This window comes from Perognathus longimembris, chromosome 18 (assembly GCF_023159225.1).
Source record: "Perognathus longimembris pacificus isolate PPM17 chromosome 18, ASM2315922v1, whole genome shotgun sequence".
Lineage (NCBI taxonomy): Eukaryota > Metazoa > Chordata > Mammalia > Rodentia > Heteromyidae > Perognathus > Perognathus longimembris.
In genome coordinates, this window is record NC_063178.1 from 27,006,730 (window position 1) to 27,024,321 (window position 17,592).

At 43.8% G+C, this 17,592-nt stretch overlaps 1 protein-coding gene across 3 annotated transcripts in view; it reads left to right on the forward strand.

Moving 5' to 3' along the window:
* The first annotated feature begins 12,691 nt into the window (after positions 1-12,691).
* Nebl (nebulette) overlaps positions 12,692-17,592 on the forward strand; it is a 310,643-nt gene continuing 305,742 nt past the window's right edge. For 2 of the 3 annotated variants that reach the window (XM_048367951.1, XM_048367948.1), the window contains exons 1-2: positions 12,692-12,934; positions 14,080-14,174. In XM_048367951.1, coding sequence (XP_048223908.1) covers positions 12,866-12,934; positions 14,080-14,174 — 164 coding nt within the window. In that variant the 5' untranslated portion in view covers positions 12,692-12,865. Of the gene's footprint in view, positions 12,935-13,878; positions 13,984-14,079; positions 14,175-17,592 lie in introns of those variants that run through there. The other variant, XM_048367949.1, reaches the window with a different exon arrangement.

Below are 17,592 nucleotides of genomic sequence, written 5' to 3' on the forward strand. Positions count from 1 at the left end.
TCAAGGCAGGCCCTGGGGTCCATGTCCTGCATTCTGAAGTAGAGTTTGTGACCACTAGTTAGACTAAGCAACTCCATTAATTTGTTCATGTCAAACAAAATGTTTTACTTTTGTCGATGTCCTATCCTTGATGGGGCTCTGTTGATTTTTTTAGGCACTTAAGCTGACTTGCTCCAAGCTCCAACTGTGTGGTATTGTGTACATTTAGTGTATGGTATTGTTGTTCAACAACTTCTTTCTCATTTGTTCCCCATCTCCCTGTTCTCCCACCTCTAAGTTTATGCCCTTATTTCCTTTTATGCTTTAGCTCCTCCTTCCTCATCTTCTGGCTTTGCATTTCTGTCTTGGTTGAACTGCCTAAGCCCTTTCTCACCTCCTCATTGGCTGCTTAGCCTGACTCCAAGTGAACCCATGGTCCAGGGATGTGAAAAGATCTGGGACAATCAGCCTGTTTTCCTTTGGCATCTGAACTGGAAATGAGGGAAGAAGGAATAAGGCTTTTACTTGTGGGACGTGCAGATGAAATGATGGCAAGAGAGGCAGTAGGGTCCACATGTGGACATGGCCAGCCAACAAATTATGAACAAGGAACTCTGGCAAGGAAGAGGCACATCAGACACACAGATAGGGGTGAGAATAGTGGGCAGTCAGAGAGAGGGAGATGTGTGGAGGTCAGCCATACTATTTTTTTTCTGAATAATTACTTATTTATTGTCAAAATGATGTACAGAGGGGTTACAGTTTCATACGTAAGGCAGTGGGTACATTTCTTGTAAAATTTGTTACCTTCTCCCTCATTCCCCCCTCCCCCTCCCCCTTTCCCTCTCCCCCCATGAGTTGTTCAGTTGGTTTACACCAAATGGTTTTGTAAGTATTGCTTTTGAAGTGGTTTGTCTTTTTATACTTTGTCTCTCAATTTTGAAATTCCCTTTCCCTTCCCTAGTTCTAATACCAGTATATACAGTATCCAGGGTACTCAGATGAGATATAGTAATAACACGGGGACAACCACAGGAAGGGGATACAAGAGGATCATCAACAAAAAAAGCTATGATTTCACATGGCATGCTGAAAGTAATTACAACAGAGATATAACACTCATTTCCATAACATGGAGTCCATTTCACTTAGCATCATCTTATGTGTTCATAAGGGCATAGCTATTGGGCTCTTGTGATCCTCTACTGTGACTTGCCTAAACCTGTACTAATTATTCCCTATGGAGGAAACCATAGAGTCCATGTTTCTTTGGGTCTGGCTCACTTCACTTAGTATAATTTTTTCCAAGTCCTTCCATTTCCTTATGAATGGGGCAATGTCATTCTTTCTGATAGAGGCATAAAATTCCATTGTGTATATGTACCATGTTTTCCTGATTCATTCATCTAATGAGGGGCATCTGGGTTGGTCCCATATTTTAGCAATGACAAATTGTGCTGTGATGAACATTGTTGTGCTGGTGGCTTTAGTGTGTTCTTGTTTGTAATCTTTTGGGTAGATGCCCAAGAGTGGGGCTGCTGGTACAGCCATACTATTTTAATAACAGGTCACTAAAGGGAAGAACCTCGAACTGACTTTATTGTAGGATGTGATTTTCTTGTTCTTTGTTGCCTGCCTTTACAAAGATCTTTGTTTTTTTGAGACTGGCTTGTTCAGCTTTTCTTGCCTATGGAGAACATAATTATGGGTCTCTTTTTTAATTGATAGTGCTTGATAGCTTTTTAAAAAATTGATAGCTGTCTTGTAGCTGGTAATCAAATAATCTTAAGAAAACATGACATTCATTTAAGATACATTTGAGATTTAATGTCTACTTGTCCTCTAACAATGCTTTTGAGTTTTAGGTACAGTCTATCCCCTTCTCTTTCTACTGCCCCATACATAGAATTTTAATCAACTTATTCCATCCCTAATTTTATTCTTAAAAAATAAAACATTATCTAAAAACAATCCTTCATTAACCATGGTTAAATCCTATAATTTAATTTTACTCTGTAAAATGATTAAATTTTTATTTGCTTTTGTATACACTAAGAGGAGGGTGATCCCTTAATTTGTCATAGAATGTAATTGTAATTCTTGCCAAGCAGGTTGGAAATCTACTTTCCTTTGTGTCTCAAAATTGATGCTAATTAGTGAGTCAGAGCTTTGGTGAAAAAAAAGTACAAGAACTTACAACCAGGAAGGGGAAAAATAAAACCCAGCGTATCTTTATTTCTGTCCCTATTTTTACTGGTCAGGAAGAACATTTTCCTGGATCTAGTTCTCCATGGATAATAAGCAAGGTTGAAATAGAGTATTAGCTTGAGCTACTGTAACAGAGCACCATAGACGGAGTGGGTTAAAGAACACACATTTAGTTTTTTCTCGAAAGTCTGGGGTCAGGGTGCCAGCATTCTGGTGAAGATTCTCTTCCGAACTTGAAACCGTCTCCGGTCTCCCATAGAAGGGAGAAGAGAAAGGGACACAGAAGGACAGCCAAAGCACCAGTCTTTTGGGGTTTCATCCCATAAGGGTACTCTTGTCATCATGAGAGCCACACCCTCATGACCTCATTGAAACCTGATTGTCTCCCACAAGTCCCATCTCCAAATATCATCATATTGGAAATTGGGGCTTCAGCCTGAATTTGGAGGGGAAAGGGAGAGGGGAGGGAACACAGTTCAGTCCACAGAAGGCAGTAAAACCTTAAACATGAAAAATACTTCCCTCTTCTCATATGAGGCTGTTAAGAATAACATTCTCAATGCAAGTTTTATTTTGGAAGTTGATATTTTTGAAGTTGGCAAATGATGGAGAAAGCAGTCTTGAAATGAAAAGGGGAATAACCATCACCATAATTGTTGTCTTTCATCTGATTTATCTTAAAATATACTCAGGAATCCAATTTTGTTTTTCTCTCTAGTCATTCAATGGTTGCACATAAACTTACTAAGTTTATTTTTTGTAATTTATTTATTTATTAAACACAAATTTTTTGACAAGGTGTTGTGCAAAAAGGGTACAGTTACATAGTAGGGCAGTGTGTACATTTCTTGTGATATCTTACACCCTGTTTTTCTTTCCCTTCCCTAGGTCAGGTAGACATATATACAATACACAATGTACCAAGAACATATACAGTAGCCACGTGGCCAGGCCCAAGAAAATTCACCTAGGGCTTTAAATGTAATGTTGATATTAGACAATATGTCGACAGTAGTCTTATATGAACATACATACATAGCTTTTGAGCTATTGTGATCCACTGAGAGGTCAATTTTTGACCTTTATATGTTGAGTAGTTGTTTGGTTTTAGTTACATAATGTAGGGTCGCTGCCCCAATCCTGTGGGAAATACCATTTGACAAGCAGTTTTTGGTTTCACAGACCTGGTCTCTACTGTCTCTCCATCACTCCTTCTTAACAGTCATATATCAGGGAGATCATGCCCCTTTGTTTTCTGTGTTCTAGGCTTGTCTCGTTCAACATTATTTGTTCAAGTTCTGACCATTTCCCTGTGAATACCAATATTTCACCATTCCTAATCGCTATGTAGTATTTCATTGTGTATAGGTCCCATATTTTTTGGATCCATTCATCTGTGGAGGGGTATCTGGGTTGTTTCCATATTTTGGCTATTGTGAATTGTGCAGTGATAAACATGGAAGTACAAATGTCTTTTTGATATCTTGGGATCTGCTGTTCAGGATAGATGCCTAGGAGTGGTATGGCTCGTTTACTAAGTTCTTAATGGGTGTTAGGCATGGTGTTCAATGCTTTAAGGCAACACGTGTTGTTATAAAAAAAATCATATAGTATGTGCTGTGGGTCCCAGGACTGAAGGTAGGGATTTTTCTACTTATCACATTGCTAAGTTTGGTTTTAAAGAGTGAAATTACATTTCCTACCTATGTCATGCATGATGCTAAAACTTTTGAAGTCATTACAGAATAAGCTGAGTTCTCATGGATCAGGCTTGTAATCCTAGCTACTCAGGAGGCTGAGATCTGGAGAATTGAGGTTTGAGGCTATGTCAGACAGATAAAGCTTGCTAGAATCCATTTCCAAAATAAACATCAAAAAGCAACACTTGGGGGCTGGGAGTATGGCCTAGTGGCAAGAGAGCTTGCCTCCTACACATGAAGCTCTAGGTTCGATTCCCCAGCACCACATATATGGAAAATGGCCAGAAGGGGCGCTGTGGCTCAAGTGGCAGAGTGCTAGCCTTGAGCGGGAAGAAGCCAGGGACTGTGCTCAGGCCCTGAGTCCAAGGCCCAGGACTGGCCAAAAAAAAAAAAAGCAACACTTGACAGAACTTGAACAAATAATGTTGAGGGAGACAAGCCTAGAACACAGAGAACAAAGGGGCATGGTCTCCTTGATACATGACTGTTAGGGTGGGGGGGGGGGGGCAGTAGAGACCAGGTCTGCGAAACAAAAAACTTCTTGTCAAATGGTATTTCCACAGGTTTGGGTCAGTGACCTTACATTATGTATCTAAAACCAAACAACTACTAAACATAAAAAGGTCTAAAACAGACCTCTCAGTGGATCACAATAGCTCAACAGCTATGTATATATGATTATATAAGACAAGGATAAGCAACCTCTATTGTTGATGTTATATTTAAAGTTCTAGGTGAATTTCCTTTGGCGTATGCCACGTGGCTACTGTATATGATTTTGGTACACTGGGTATTGTATATATGCCTGCCTGATCTAGGGAAGGGAAAGAAAAAAGAGGGTGTAAGATATCATAAGAAATGTTCTCACTGCCCTATTATATAACTCTACCCCTTTTGCACAACACCTTGTCAACAAAATTTAATTAATAAAAAAAGTGAAAAAAGCAAGACTTGAGGCATGGCTCAGTGGCAAGGGTACCATCTTACCAAGTATGAGGCACAGTGTTTAAACTCTAGTACTGCCCCCCCAACCCAAACAAACACAAAAAGATTTATTAAAGAATAATCCTTTGTTATGTTACAGCAGAAGCATACAGAAAGGATTTGATGATTTTGTTTTAGGGTCTTTCTGTGAAGATAACATGGAAGAATGCTAGTATTTCCAATTTCCCACTAATTCCTTTAGAACTCTTGGGACTCATGGAAGACCTAAAGAAAGAATAGAATACATACACTGAGATGCACAAATGAACTGACTATAGAAACCATATACATCAATCATCTTATAGTTCTGAAGACCAGAGGCAGCAGGATTGCATTCCCGTGGAAGGCTCTAGAAAATAAATGGTTTCCATGCCTTTTCCATCTTCTATATGTTTCCTCCATTACTTGTCCTGTGCCCCTTTCCTCTATCTTCAAGGCATCTTCAAATCTATTTCTCTGAGTTCTGCTTTTGTTATCTCCTCTCTTTTCCTTATCTTCTTCTCATGAGGAGTTCACTGGGTCTATGTGGATAATGTGAGCAATCCCTCCATTTCAACACCCTTTATAAACACATGTGCAAAGTCCATCTGCCATGACTCTCAGCCAACTTTCCTTTGCTGTAATGAAATACCCAAGCTAATCAGCTTAAAAACAGGAAAGGTTTTCAGGGTGCCTGTTTTGATTTCAAGGTCTTTAATCCATTTGGAATTGATTTTGGTGCAGGGTGATATATAAGGATCTAGTTTTAGTTTGTTGCATGTGTTGAGCCAGTTTTGCCAGCACCGACCTGAAAACACTAAAGGAAGGAGTAGGAGAAACACTTGGGCTTCTTGGCACAGGACAGAACTTCCTTAACAAAGACCTTGAAAGGCTACAAATCAAAGAAAGGTTGGACAAATGGGACTGCATCAAACTCCAGAGCTTCTGCATGGCAAAGGACGTAGCTCTCAAGATAAACAGAAAGCCCACAGACTGGGAGAAGATCTTTACCAGACATTCAACAGACAAAGGCCTCATCTCTAAAATATATGCAGAACTAAAAAAATTACCTTCTTCCAAAACAAAACCGCAAAGAACCAATAGCCCCCTCATCAAGTGGGCTAAAGACTTACAAAGAAACTTCTCTGATGAGGAAATGAGAATGGCCAATAGACATATGAAAAAATGCTCTACATCACTGGCCATAAAGGAAATGCAAATCAAAACAACATTGAGATTCCATCTCACCCCAGTAAGAATGTCATATATCAAGAAAACTAATAATAACAATTGTTGGAGGGGATGTGGCCAAAAGGGAACCCTACTTCATTGTTGGTGGGAATGTAAACTGGTTCAGCCACTCTGGCAAGCAGTATGGAGATTCCTCAGAAGGCTCAATATAGAACTCCCCTATGACCCAGCAGCCCCACTGTTGGGTATCTATCCAAAAGCCCACAAACAAAATCACAGTAATGCCACCAGCACAACAATGTTCATTGCAGCACAATTTGTCATAGCGAGAAGCTGGAACCAACCCAGATGCCCCTCCATAGATGAATGGATCAGGAAAATGTGGTACATTTACACAATGGAATTTTATGCCTCTATCAGAAAGAATGACATTGTTCCATTTGTAAGGAAATGGAAGGACTTGGAAAAAGTTATACTAAGTGAAGTGAGCCAGACCCAAAGAAACATGGACTCTATGGCCTCCCTTATTGGGAATAATTAGTACAGGTTTAGGCAAGCCATAGCAGAGCATCACAAGGCCCAATAGCTATACCCTTAGGAACACATAAGATGATGCTAAGTGAAATGAACTCCATGTTATGGAAACAAGTGATATATCACAGTTGTAACTACTTTCAACGTCCTATGTGTATGTGTAGTTTCTATTATTGATGATGTTCTTATATCACCTTCCTATGGTTGTACCTACACTATCTCTTTAATCTTATCTGAGTATATTGGAAACCGTGTTTACTGGTATTGGAAGTAGGAAATTCAAAGGGAATACCAAATTTGAGAGACACAGGGTAAAAAAAGAGAAATAACTACAAAAGCAATACTTGCAAAACTGTTTGGTGTAAGTGATCTGAACACCTGGGGGGGGGGGGAGAAAAAGGGGGGGAGGGAGGGGGGCATGAGGGACAAGGCAACAAACTACAAGAAATGTATCCAATGCCCAACGTATGATACTGTAACCTCTCTGTACATCAGTTTGATAATAAAAATTTGAGAAAAAAAACAAACAGGAAAGGTTTGTTTTGGCTCACAGATTGGGAGGTTTCCGTTCACCTGTTGGTTGGTTCCCGTTCACCTGTTGGTTGGTTCCATTGCTTTTGGATCTGTGGTGACGCATCATATCATGGAAGTTTGTGTGTGGTAGCCAAAGCCTTTTCACCTCAAGGTGGGGCCTCAAAAGAGAAGAAAAGGGGGGGGGGCAGAGGTCTATTATCTTCTCCAAAAGCATCTTCTAAGTGACCTAACTTCCTCTCACTAGGCCCTCCTTCCTAAAGGATCCACCTTTCAACAGTTCTACAGGCTAGGGACAAAGCCTTTATAATGGGGCCTTAGAAGAGAATACTAGATCCAAACTCTAACACCATATAAAGACATCTTTGGAGAGGGATGCCATTTTGCCTATCACAGAAGGTCTGTTTGGCTCCTTATCTTAGGGGATGTGGACACAGAAGGGGTTGATTTTCCCTCCTTTCTTTTCAAAGCCTGATTTTGTGTCACTTGTATACTTATGAGCTTATTTTGAGGACAGATATAATCTCTCAAAAATGTTTTTATAGTCTGGTGCTGGTGACTCATGCCTGTAATCCTAACTACTCAGGAGGCTGAGATTTTTTTTTTTTTTTTGGCCAGTCCTGGGCCTTGGACTCAGGGCCTAAGCACTGTCCCTGGCTTCTTCCCGCTCAAGGCTAGCACTCTGCCACTTGAGCCACAGCGCCGCTTCTGGCCGTTTTCTGTATATGTGGTGCTGGGGAATCGAACCTAGGGCCTCGTGTATCCGAGGCAGGCACTCTTGCCACTAGGCTATATCCCCAGCCCCTGAGATTTTAGGATTATGGTTTGAAGCCCGCCTAGGCAGAAAAGTTTCTATGAAACTCTTATCTCTAATTAACCACTGAAAATTGGAAGTGGTGCTGTGGCTCAAGTGGTAAAGGGCTCTCCTCAAGCAAAAAAAAAAGCTCAAGGGTCTGGATTCAAGCCCCAGGATCAGCACACACATGTGCATGCACACAGAGTTTAATCATAATTTCAAGTTTGTTGTTATGCTGTGCTATGAATGGGGGGGGCACTGGAGTGATCTAAGTCACATTTTAGCATGCATATAAAGCAGAACAAGTCCCTCAACCCAGAACTAGGGATAATCAGTCCGACCTCCACACTTTAGGTGGCTCTGCATTCTTGGAGGTAGAGGAGTCATGTGGTTCCTATTTCTAGGAGGCTATATAGTGACCCCTTCCTAGGTAGCTTTTCTGGACTTGTCGATTAGAAGTTATCTTCTTCTGTGGTTTCCAGAGAATTTTTACTTTGCAGCTTTGATCATAATGTGCTATATGTCTTTGCTTACTTATCTGTCTCAGTGGATTTTATTGTAAGCATCACTTTATCCTGTGTCTGGACTCTTGACTATCAAGACTCATGTATTGAATGGATGAATTAGATTGCTTTGTATTAGGAATTTCCTTTAATGTTTTATTTGTTTGTTTAATAAGTCATGGGGCTGGAATTCAGGGCCTGGGAACTGTCCCTGAGCTCTTTTGCTCAAGGTTAGTGCTCTACCAGTTTGAACCACAGTACCACTTCTGGTTTTCTGGTGATTTACTGGAGGTAAGAGTCTCATGGGGACTTTTCAGCCTGGGCTGGCTTGGACTCATGAACCTCAGATCTTAGCCTCCTGAGTAGCTAGGATTATTGGTTGTGAGCCACCGGTACCCAGTGGCTTTAACGTTTTATTTTACGTTTCTCATCAACTTTCAGGGACAGTATGTGAGTAAAGGAGATAATTTGTCTTAATTGCTTAAGATCTTTGAAGAAATGCTTCACCAGATTAGCACCAATTCTAATCAAACAAAACTGTGAACTAAAATTTATCCTTTCCCTTTATTACCACCTGCCAAAATTGCTGGTTAGTAAAACTCATCTCCACAGTGAATCTGAGCCAACTGAGAACAACACACAATTATACATAATGCCTGCCACCAATTGGAATATACCTAATAAAGCTTTATAGAATGAGAGAATGGAATTATTACATAATAGCAAGAAATCTATGCTCTGTTGGTCATTATATTTGCAATAGAATATCTGCTTTTAGGAAAAAAACATACAGAATCTTTTATGTAAATTCATTAAGCCCTTCCTGCAGATGAAATAGAAAACATTTCTCTTCAGGTCCCATCATGGATGCATTAGACAGATTTTGCTGTCATTACAAGCGGCATCCAAACCTCTCAATGATTACTTTTTACTTTTACCTAGACAGGGCTGGGTATGGTTGAACTTAATGAACTTAGTTGGACTCTACTATCTACACAGATCTCATTCTTGGACAAGAGTCAACGAAGCCAATATCTGAGATATGCTCTACTCAAGGTCAAGAACCTTGACCTTGAAGGATGGAGAACAGGGTGAGCTATGCAAGTATATAAGATGCTGATATATATCACAAATACTCAGCCGATTGGTCAAAGGAAGTCATGTAGTGACACTGCACTACTGCAGAGCTTAGGGAAATGTGAACAAGTGATATAATCTATAACTGTGACCTAGGTAATGCTGGTCAAAGCTGCTATTTAATCTTTTGGAATACTGACTTCTTTTTAAACTGTTGGAGTTCAATTTATACAGCCAGAATAATTGAGACAACTATGAAGTCTTTTATAGATTTGGTGTAAATAGATCTTCCAGAGAGACAAGGAAACAGGCTGGGGAATTTTAGCTAAAGAAATAAATTGTAAATTTATAAATTATAAATATTTGTTATGTGGTGCTTTGATGGTCAGTTATTTGCTTATTTTTATATCAATGGTCTATGTCAGCAGAATTGGATTTAAATTAAAATAGACATATTGGGGTATAGTTACCATAAGGGACAATTTCTTGACCAGTCATGTGAAAAGGACATGGAGGGCAAAAGGTCTTCCTAGTGGAAAAATTAAATCATTTATTGGCTTGAAGGAAGACAGCTGGGCGAGAGGGCAGGCTCCTACCAATTTTCCATCTCTATTACTTTGAATTGGAAATAAAATCCTGTGAAAGACAGATGGTATTAAAATGCCTTTAAAAATGGCACTAAGAAACTTAGAAGCTGGCTTGATGCAAAAGATAAAGGAAAGACAGATATGAGAGGAAAATGTAGTTCTGAACATCTACCATTTATTCCTCAGAGAATAACAACTCACAGTTAATTCTAGTGTTTTATTTATTTATTTATTTATTTATTCCCTGTCAGTATCTGGTTTACCTGACCTGCAAACCATGATCCTTCCAATCTCAGCCTCTTGATTAGCTGGCTTGCAGGTGTAAGCTCTTTATGCCTCGATAAGTTTCAACATATTTATTTATATTCTATCAATAAGCATTTAATTAGACTCTACTATGTGTTACTTTCTGCCACTGGTAGTTGGTTTGTTAAGAAATAACACAATCTGTAGCTAAAACATCCAACATAATCGGTTACAAAGGTTATACATCATCATCATTCTACCCCTGATTTTTTTGTATTTACCATCCAAAAAAGAGAATAAAGTGTTACAACTATATTTTATGATATACAGTTATGAACATCCAAATGCTAAAAAAAATCATTTCTTTCAGGAGATCACATAAATGCTTTTTCTCCTCAGGCATTTTTAATGAGCTCTGAGATGTCTTTAAAGGTAAGTGACCACCTCTGATAGCAAATTCTCTTTTTTATTTGCTTTGGGAGGTGGATTTGTGAACACATCCAGGAGTGGTTCTGAGTTGTTGCGGTTGGTGAATACTTTTTGAAAGAAGTTACCTCTTGTGGAAAGTCAAACCCTCAACATTCTCCTGAAGATGTTGACAGAGCAGTTTACCCCAAGGCTCAGAGATTAATAGTTTTCTTTTCTCATGAAAAGGTGCGGCTATGATTTTTTTTTTAAACAGAAATATGTGTCACCATAGTTATGTGGCATGAGCCTTAATCTGAGAACCAGCAATGGAATGTGTTTCCTTCTTTGTTACAGCCTCAGCTTTACTCCTATGTAGTTAGTGCCCAGGAGGTCAAAGCATTTAGGAACTGCTGACTCACTTAATCCTCACAGTGAGGAGGGCAGGATTTTGAAACTCCATCACCCCCATTTTGTAGACCAGAAAACTGAGAGAGGCCAAACCTAGAGAGGTCAAGAATTTCCACATGGTGACCGAACTAGTAAATGGGCAGCGGCTGGGCTCTGGCAGCTCACACCTATAACCCTAGCTACTCAGGAGGCTGAGATCTAAGGATCACTGTTCAAAGTTAGCCCCAGCAGGAAAGTCCAGGAGACCTTTTATCTCCAGTTAAAACACCAGAAAACCAGAAGTGGAACTGTGTTCTTAAAGTGTTAGACGCTTAGCCTTGAACATAAGGAGCTCAGGGGCAGCACCCAGGCCTGGAGTTCAAGCCCCACAGGGACAAAAAGGAAATAAAACAAAATAAACAAGGGCAGCGTTGGCCTCTGAAGCTAGTTAGCACAGCCCCATTATGCTGCCTTACATAAAGAACTTCCTGTAATAAGATGAGAGCTTATTAAAACGAAGAAAATGCGGTTTCCTTTGGTTTCATCTCATCCTTCCGCTTGATGTTCTGGCTCTTTGGGTTTGGACCCATGTGTTTTTGTAATTGCTTCAGCACAAGTCTAAAACTTTTCGCAGATCGTTGTGGTGTTTGATTGGAAAACAGACCAGCGCATGTAATACACACTTGAAAAGAACGGCCAGAGTTTATTAATCAAGAGAGGCTCGAGTCAGGCCTGGCATGACCAGTCATTTTAACCTATCGTAGGCTAAAAACAGTGCAGGGGCCGGGGGCCGGGGGAAGAAAGAAGGCTCTGCTCTAGCCACCATCCAAGGACTTGAGCGGGTAGGCATGGGGAACGCGCCCTCCGGGAAAGGGATCGAGGGGAGCCGGCACCGCAGGAGCCCTGGCAGAGCTGGGGACTCGCTCACTCTCAGTCTCCGCCTGGAGACTGGGAGCTGCCGGGGGCGCAGATCCCTCGCGCTGGAGGAGGAACGTGGGCGCATCTGGCCCCGTACCGTCTGCGACCTCAGGGTGCCAGGGACAGCAGCTCGGGAAGGGCGGGGTGGTGGTAGTGGTGGTGGAGGGTGGGCGAGCATCCATCTGGGGAGGAAGAGAGAGGAGGAAGGGCAGACAGAAGGGTGTGGGGAGGTTGATCTTTCTCATCTGTCACCCCATCCCTTACCACCCCCCCTCCCCATTGCTCCCCCTCCGCCGCCCACCTGGGAGCCCCCCCTCCCTCCGGGCGGCGCTCACTCCCCAGGCGGCCCTGGGCGGTTGTCGGGCCCAGCTCTCCGAATCCCTGTCCTCCCCACCCCTCCCCTCCCCGCGCTCTCCGCGCTCTCCCTCCGCGGGTGACCGACGTGCTCGTTCCCTGCCTCTTGGGTCGGGGCGCGCCGGTGGGTTTGGCCTGCGCGGCGGCGGCGGGGGAGCGCGAGGGGCGGGCACGAGTGGCTGTGAGTCACCGGTACCTGGAGTGCGAGCGACGCAGAGCCGGCGGCGCGGAGCCCGAGCCCGAGCCGAGCCTCAGAGCCCCGGAGCCGGAGAGCCGGAGAGCGCGGCCCGCCTCAGGCTCCAGGCCCCTCCGCGTTCCCCGAGCGCCCCGCTCGCCCCGCGCCCCCTGCCAGGCCCGCTCGCCCCGCTCGGCTGCGCGGCGTCCGGAGGCGGCGCAGGGTCCGCCGGGGGATGCCACAGCGGCTCCGCGGAGCCCTCAGCCGCCCCGCCGCCACAGCCGCCGCCGCCCGCGGGAGCCGCGACCATGAACCCCCAGTGCGCCCGCTGCGGGAAAGTCGTGTATCCCACGGAGAAAGTCAACTGCCTGGATAAGGTGAGCGGGCCGGGGGACGCGGGCTGCACCTGCTCCCAACAAGTTTTGGCAGCGGGCATGGCGAGGCAGGAGCGGGTCGCTGTGGCAGGGCGGCCGGGGCTGGGCGCGCGAAGCCAGACGCCCGCCCGAGGGTCCCGGACCCCGCCGGGGCCACCGGGCTGCGTGTGATCCGCCCAGCTGCCCGCCGGGGACGCCGAGAGGCCCCGGGCTGGGCGCCCAGTGGGGGGATCTCCGCCACCCTCCCTGACGCACCCTGGCCCTACCGACCCCGGTGCTCGCTCCCCCTCACCCCTGCTCCCGCGTCTCGGTGGCGGCCGCCAGCGGGGAAGGCAGAGCAATCCGGTGTGTCACGGGGCGCCCGCTGCGGCATTGCCGAGACTAATCCCCACCCGAGACATTGCCGAGAATAATCCCCGCCCGGGAGACTCGGCCAGGCGCGCGAGCCCGAGCCGCGGGGGGCTGTCGAACCCTCTCTGCTGGGAAAGGCCAGCGGAAGGGGCTTTCGCCGGTGGCTCCCACGCTGCCCTCGCGGGGTGTGGATGAAGTTGAACGGCCGGGGGAACGGCCCGGGTGGCAAGCGCCAGTGACTGGCGACTGGAACCAGCCCGAGGCGCTCCCCGTGGCATTTGCGTTAGGTGACAAGAAGGCTTGGATAGAGCGGTGGCCTGGAAGGCACCCCGCGCCGGGGCGAGGTGACAAGGGGACTTCCACAGACCACCTCCTACCCCCCAGAGGCCTGTCTCCCACGTTTCTAGAGATCTCGCACACATTGCGGTCTACACTGCACTTTGAACCAGAATCCTTTCAGTTGAGAAGCCACTTGGTCCGCGGGCCCCAGGTCTCCGTTAGCCGAGTTCACTGTTCCTTCCTGGCTAATTGTAGAAGAGCACTATGGACAGAGCCCCAGCCCGGGTTCCATTGTGAGTCCGTAGCTGTGATGGAATTAATTTCCAAGTCAACTTTAATAGCTGCCTGTTTTATTTATTGAGCGGAATGTAGGGAAAACGCATGCGATGCTGCCTACAGCAGTTGATCTGGTGTTTGCAAAGGTGAGCACAGTGGTGTACTTAAAAATGACCCTCCTCCTCCCGTATCCAGAGCTGGCATGGTAGTACAATTTTAAATTATTTATTACTTTTTTTCAGTATTGGCATAAAGGATGTTTCCATTGCGAGGTCTGCAAGATGGCTCTGAACATGAAGAACTACAAAGGCTATGAAAAGAAGCCCTATTGTAATGCGTGAGTATTGTCCGAGGGCTGTGCCAGGTGTGGCTCAGCTTGGGAACATAGAAGCCAGCCCACGGGCCTGTGGGGAAGACTTGACTTCCCCTGTCACCCAGGTGTGTCCGTGGCACCTGGTTATACCATGCATGCTTGGGCCATGTACTTTGTGCAAGGTCACTGCATTTGTGTTTTGCTAATGCAGAGGCTAATTTGTGTGTGTATGTTCCATCAGATTAGGTCTGTATCTCTCTGTCTCTCTCTCTCTGCCTCTATCTTCCTTTCTTTTTTCCTCTCCCTCCCTCTTTTCCTCCTTCCCTCCCTCCTTTCTTCCCTTCTTCCCTGCCTCCCTTCCTCCTTCCTCCCTCCTTCCTTACCTTTCCCTCCCTCCCTCCCTCTCCCTTCCTCCCTTCCTTTCTCTCTCTCTCTTTCTCTGTCTCTTTCTGAGGTTCACATTATTGCAGAGTTGGGGATATTTCTTAGAAGCTGCAGAACTTCCCCTCTAAGAGAATGTGTGGGCTCTGATGTGCATGTCAGGTAGATTTCCATTTTAATCATGTGTCAATTTCCATTTTAATCATAGGAGGTTGCCATCTTGCAATTTTATATGTGAATCTAGTTGCTAAGGGAAAGGAATCATGCTGGCTTGATTGTGCATGAGGCTACTCCTGGCATCCTGGGGTTTAAAGAGGGAAACAAATGATTGAGCCATGGGTATTCCTAACTGATTTAGTAGTAAGTCTGATGGTATGGCCTTTTTGTAGGGTAATTCCAGTTACAGGAATGGTAGGAGGAATAGTAATTCTTTCTTTGGCTTTCCTGAAGGCATGCTTCTAGCCTGTAATAGCTGATCTGACCTTATCAAGGACAGCCCATGTTCAAGTGCTTTATGTATGTTAACTGAATGTTTACCACAATCTTATGAGTGATGAAGGTAAGCTCCAACAGTTAAAGAAACTGAGGCATTGAAGGGGTAAGCCTCAGGATGGAGCTCAGATCATGTCCAGAGTCTCTAGTTCCACGTTGGCGAGGGGCTACCTTGCTGCCACAGGCCTGTATTTCTCCACTTCTTTGAGCATCTCTTCTACACATTCCATTTTCAGCAGTGAGCTCTTGGTTCTGATGGTTGAACTTTGCTCCTCAGTTTGCTCCCAATTTGCTCCCAGTTCCCCTGTGGATCTGGCTTGGGTCTGCTTGGGGGGGGGGGCAGCACAGGGCAGCCAAGAGACCTTTGGACCTGTGACCTCTTGGCTGGAATACTACCAGAGCCTCTTCTTCCCCAGAGTGTTTAAAATAGCTTCCTGATGAGGGCTTCTGGGAGCATGGGCTCCATGGGGGCCTCTGGGAGCATGGAGAACGAAGGCTGGGTTCCATTCTTCATCACATATGGGGAGTATGTCTTCTCAAGCAGCAAGTTTTGGGTAATCAAATGTAACATGATCATACTTATCTGTATAAAGACCCTCACAAAATGTGTCAGCTAGAAAATTAATTTTTGCTTTTTTCTCCTTATGATTCCTCCAGGCCTAGTTTACTGCTAAGAGGCAGACCAGCAACTTGGCCAACAACTCAGAAAATGAGGCTTGAAGTCCAGAGATATTCCCCAAACTAGTCTTCAAGCCTCCAGGCCATGCCTCTTTTTGGGAAAATGTGAAGCAAAAGGGAGGTTCTGGTGTCATCATGGTCTTTTGCTTCCTTTACAGAGATGTATAAGTGAGTGGCTACAGTTCAAATGAGTGGCAGTAAAGGAAAAGAAGGGTGACCACCTAGAAACAAATTAATTGTTCTTTGGAAAGAACAACAAAGGAAAGTGAACTAGTCTTCTCATAGCTGTTTTCAACCAGCAGCATGATTTCAGCAGCTTTATGGGCCACAACAGGATTCTTTACAGTTCTACTACCTGGAGTTTAACCCAAATGCCAATGATGCCTTTGGGTAGCCCTGGTGGGAAAAGTGAAAAGGAAAAGAGAAAAAGAGAGAAAAGGAGGAAGAAATAATTGAACAGAGAGGGAGAAATGGAGACTTGAATGAGAAAGAAAAAACCTCCCATAAATGACAGAAGAGAGGCATCACCTAGGAGGTGTTGATTACATTGGGCCACTTTAAAAATGCAGTACTTTCTACATAGTTTTAGATGGATTCATTGATGCACTACCTCTTGAATCATATCTGTAGCCTTGCTACAGCCTTGCTGGGTATTTTGGAGATTGAGGTCTTGAACCTTGATCCTCCAGTTCTCAGCTTCCTGAGTCAATAGGATTATAGGCACAAATCACTGGCACCCTGCCATAAAGGCTATTCTATATAGGTAATAACCTGTTTTATAGTTACATAGGTCTGAATCTTATTCTTAATACTTAGGTACTTCTAAATCAAATGTTTATAAATGCTCTTTCTAATGTTCATGATTGAAGTACTTTATTAGTAACTAATTCATAATTTCAAGGTAGCACTTTTTTTTTTAAAAAAACAACACATTTAACTGCTAGTTCAACGTATTGACCAGATAAAGGGAAGATAGATAGGAGTCAATTTTTAGTGGCTGAATGAATAGAGAGAATTGATTGCTTAAAATTTTTTAACTTAGCTTGAAGGTTACACCATAGCTTAATATACTATCCCCAGAAAATGAAGCCTGGAAAGTCACAGGTTCTAGCGTTGGTGACGGGTCCCAGACCGGAAGGCATCAGTTGGCCTCAGCCCCAAGGTCACGTGCTGCCTAGTAATCTGGCCCCTATGACGACTCTCTGGAGATCTGATGCCTCTGCTCTAATTCAGGTGGCATATGTCATTCAGCTATTCCCTGGGGTCATGGCCAGAAGGTCAGCCATAATTTCTCTGGGTCAGTGGTAGAAAATGGATTCTCTAATGTATATGGCTTCCAGAAAATGAAACATTTACTGTCCATGTAATGCAATATTTTATCTGTACCTCTGCTTCATTAGGCAATACACATATGCTTAAACAGAAATGACTGGTCTTCCTCTTACGCTTTTTATTGTGAAAATTTTGCACATTAAAAATAATCGACAGGAGAAATACAATCATACTTGAGCATCTGAAGCAATTTATTGTGTGTGACTCCTGCCTACCCCCCCAACAACAACATCTGTGGATGTTCAAATCTCTTATTACAAAATGGTGCATTACCTGCATATGGGCTACATACACTTCAAATCATCTTTAGATTGTTTATAATGCTTAATGCAATGGAAATGCTATGTCAACAGTTGTTACACTATATGATTAGGGAATAGTGTCAAGGAAAAATTTCTATACATTTTCTACAGTTGTTTTTTGAATTTTACTTAATTTTTAAAATTTATTTTGCACTGGTACTAGGGCTTGAATTTAGAGGCTGAGCGCTGCCCCTGAACTCTTTTTTTTTTTTTTTAATGTAAGCTTTTGTTTATTTTGGCAGTTCATTATTTTGCTA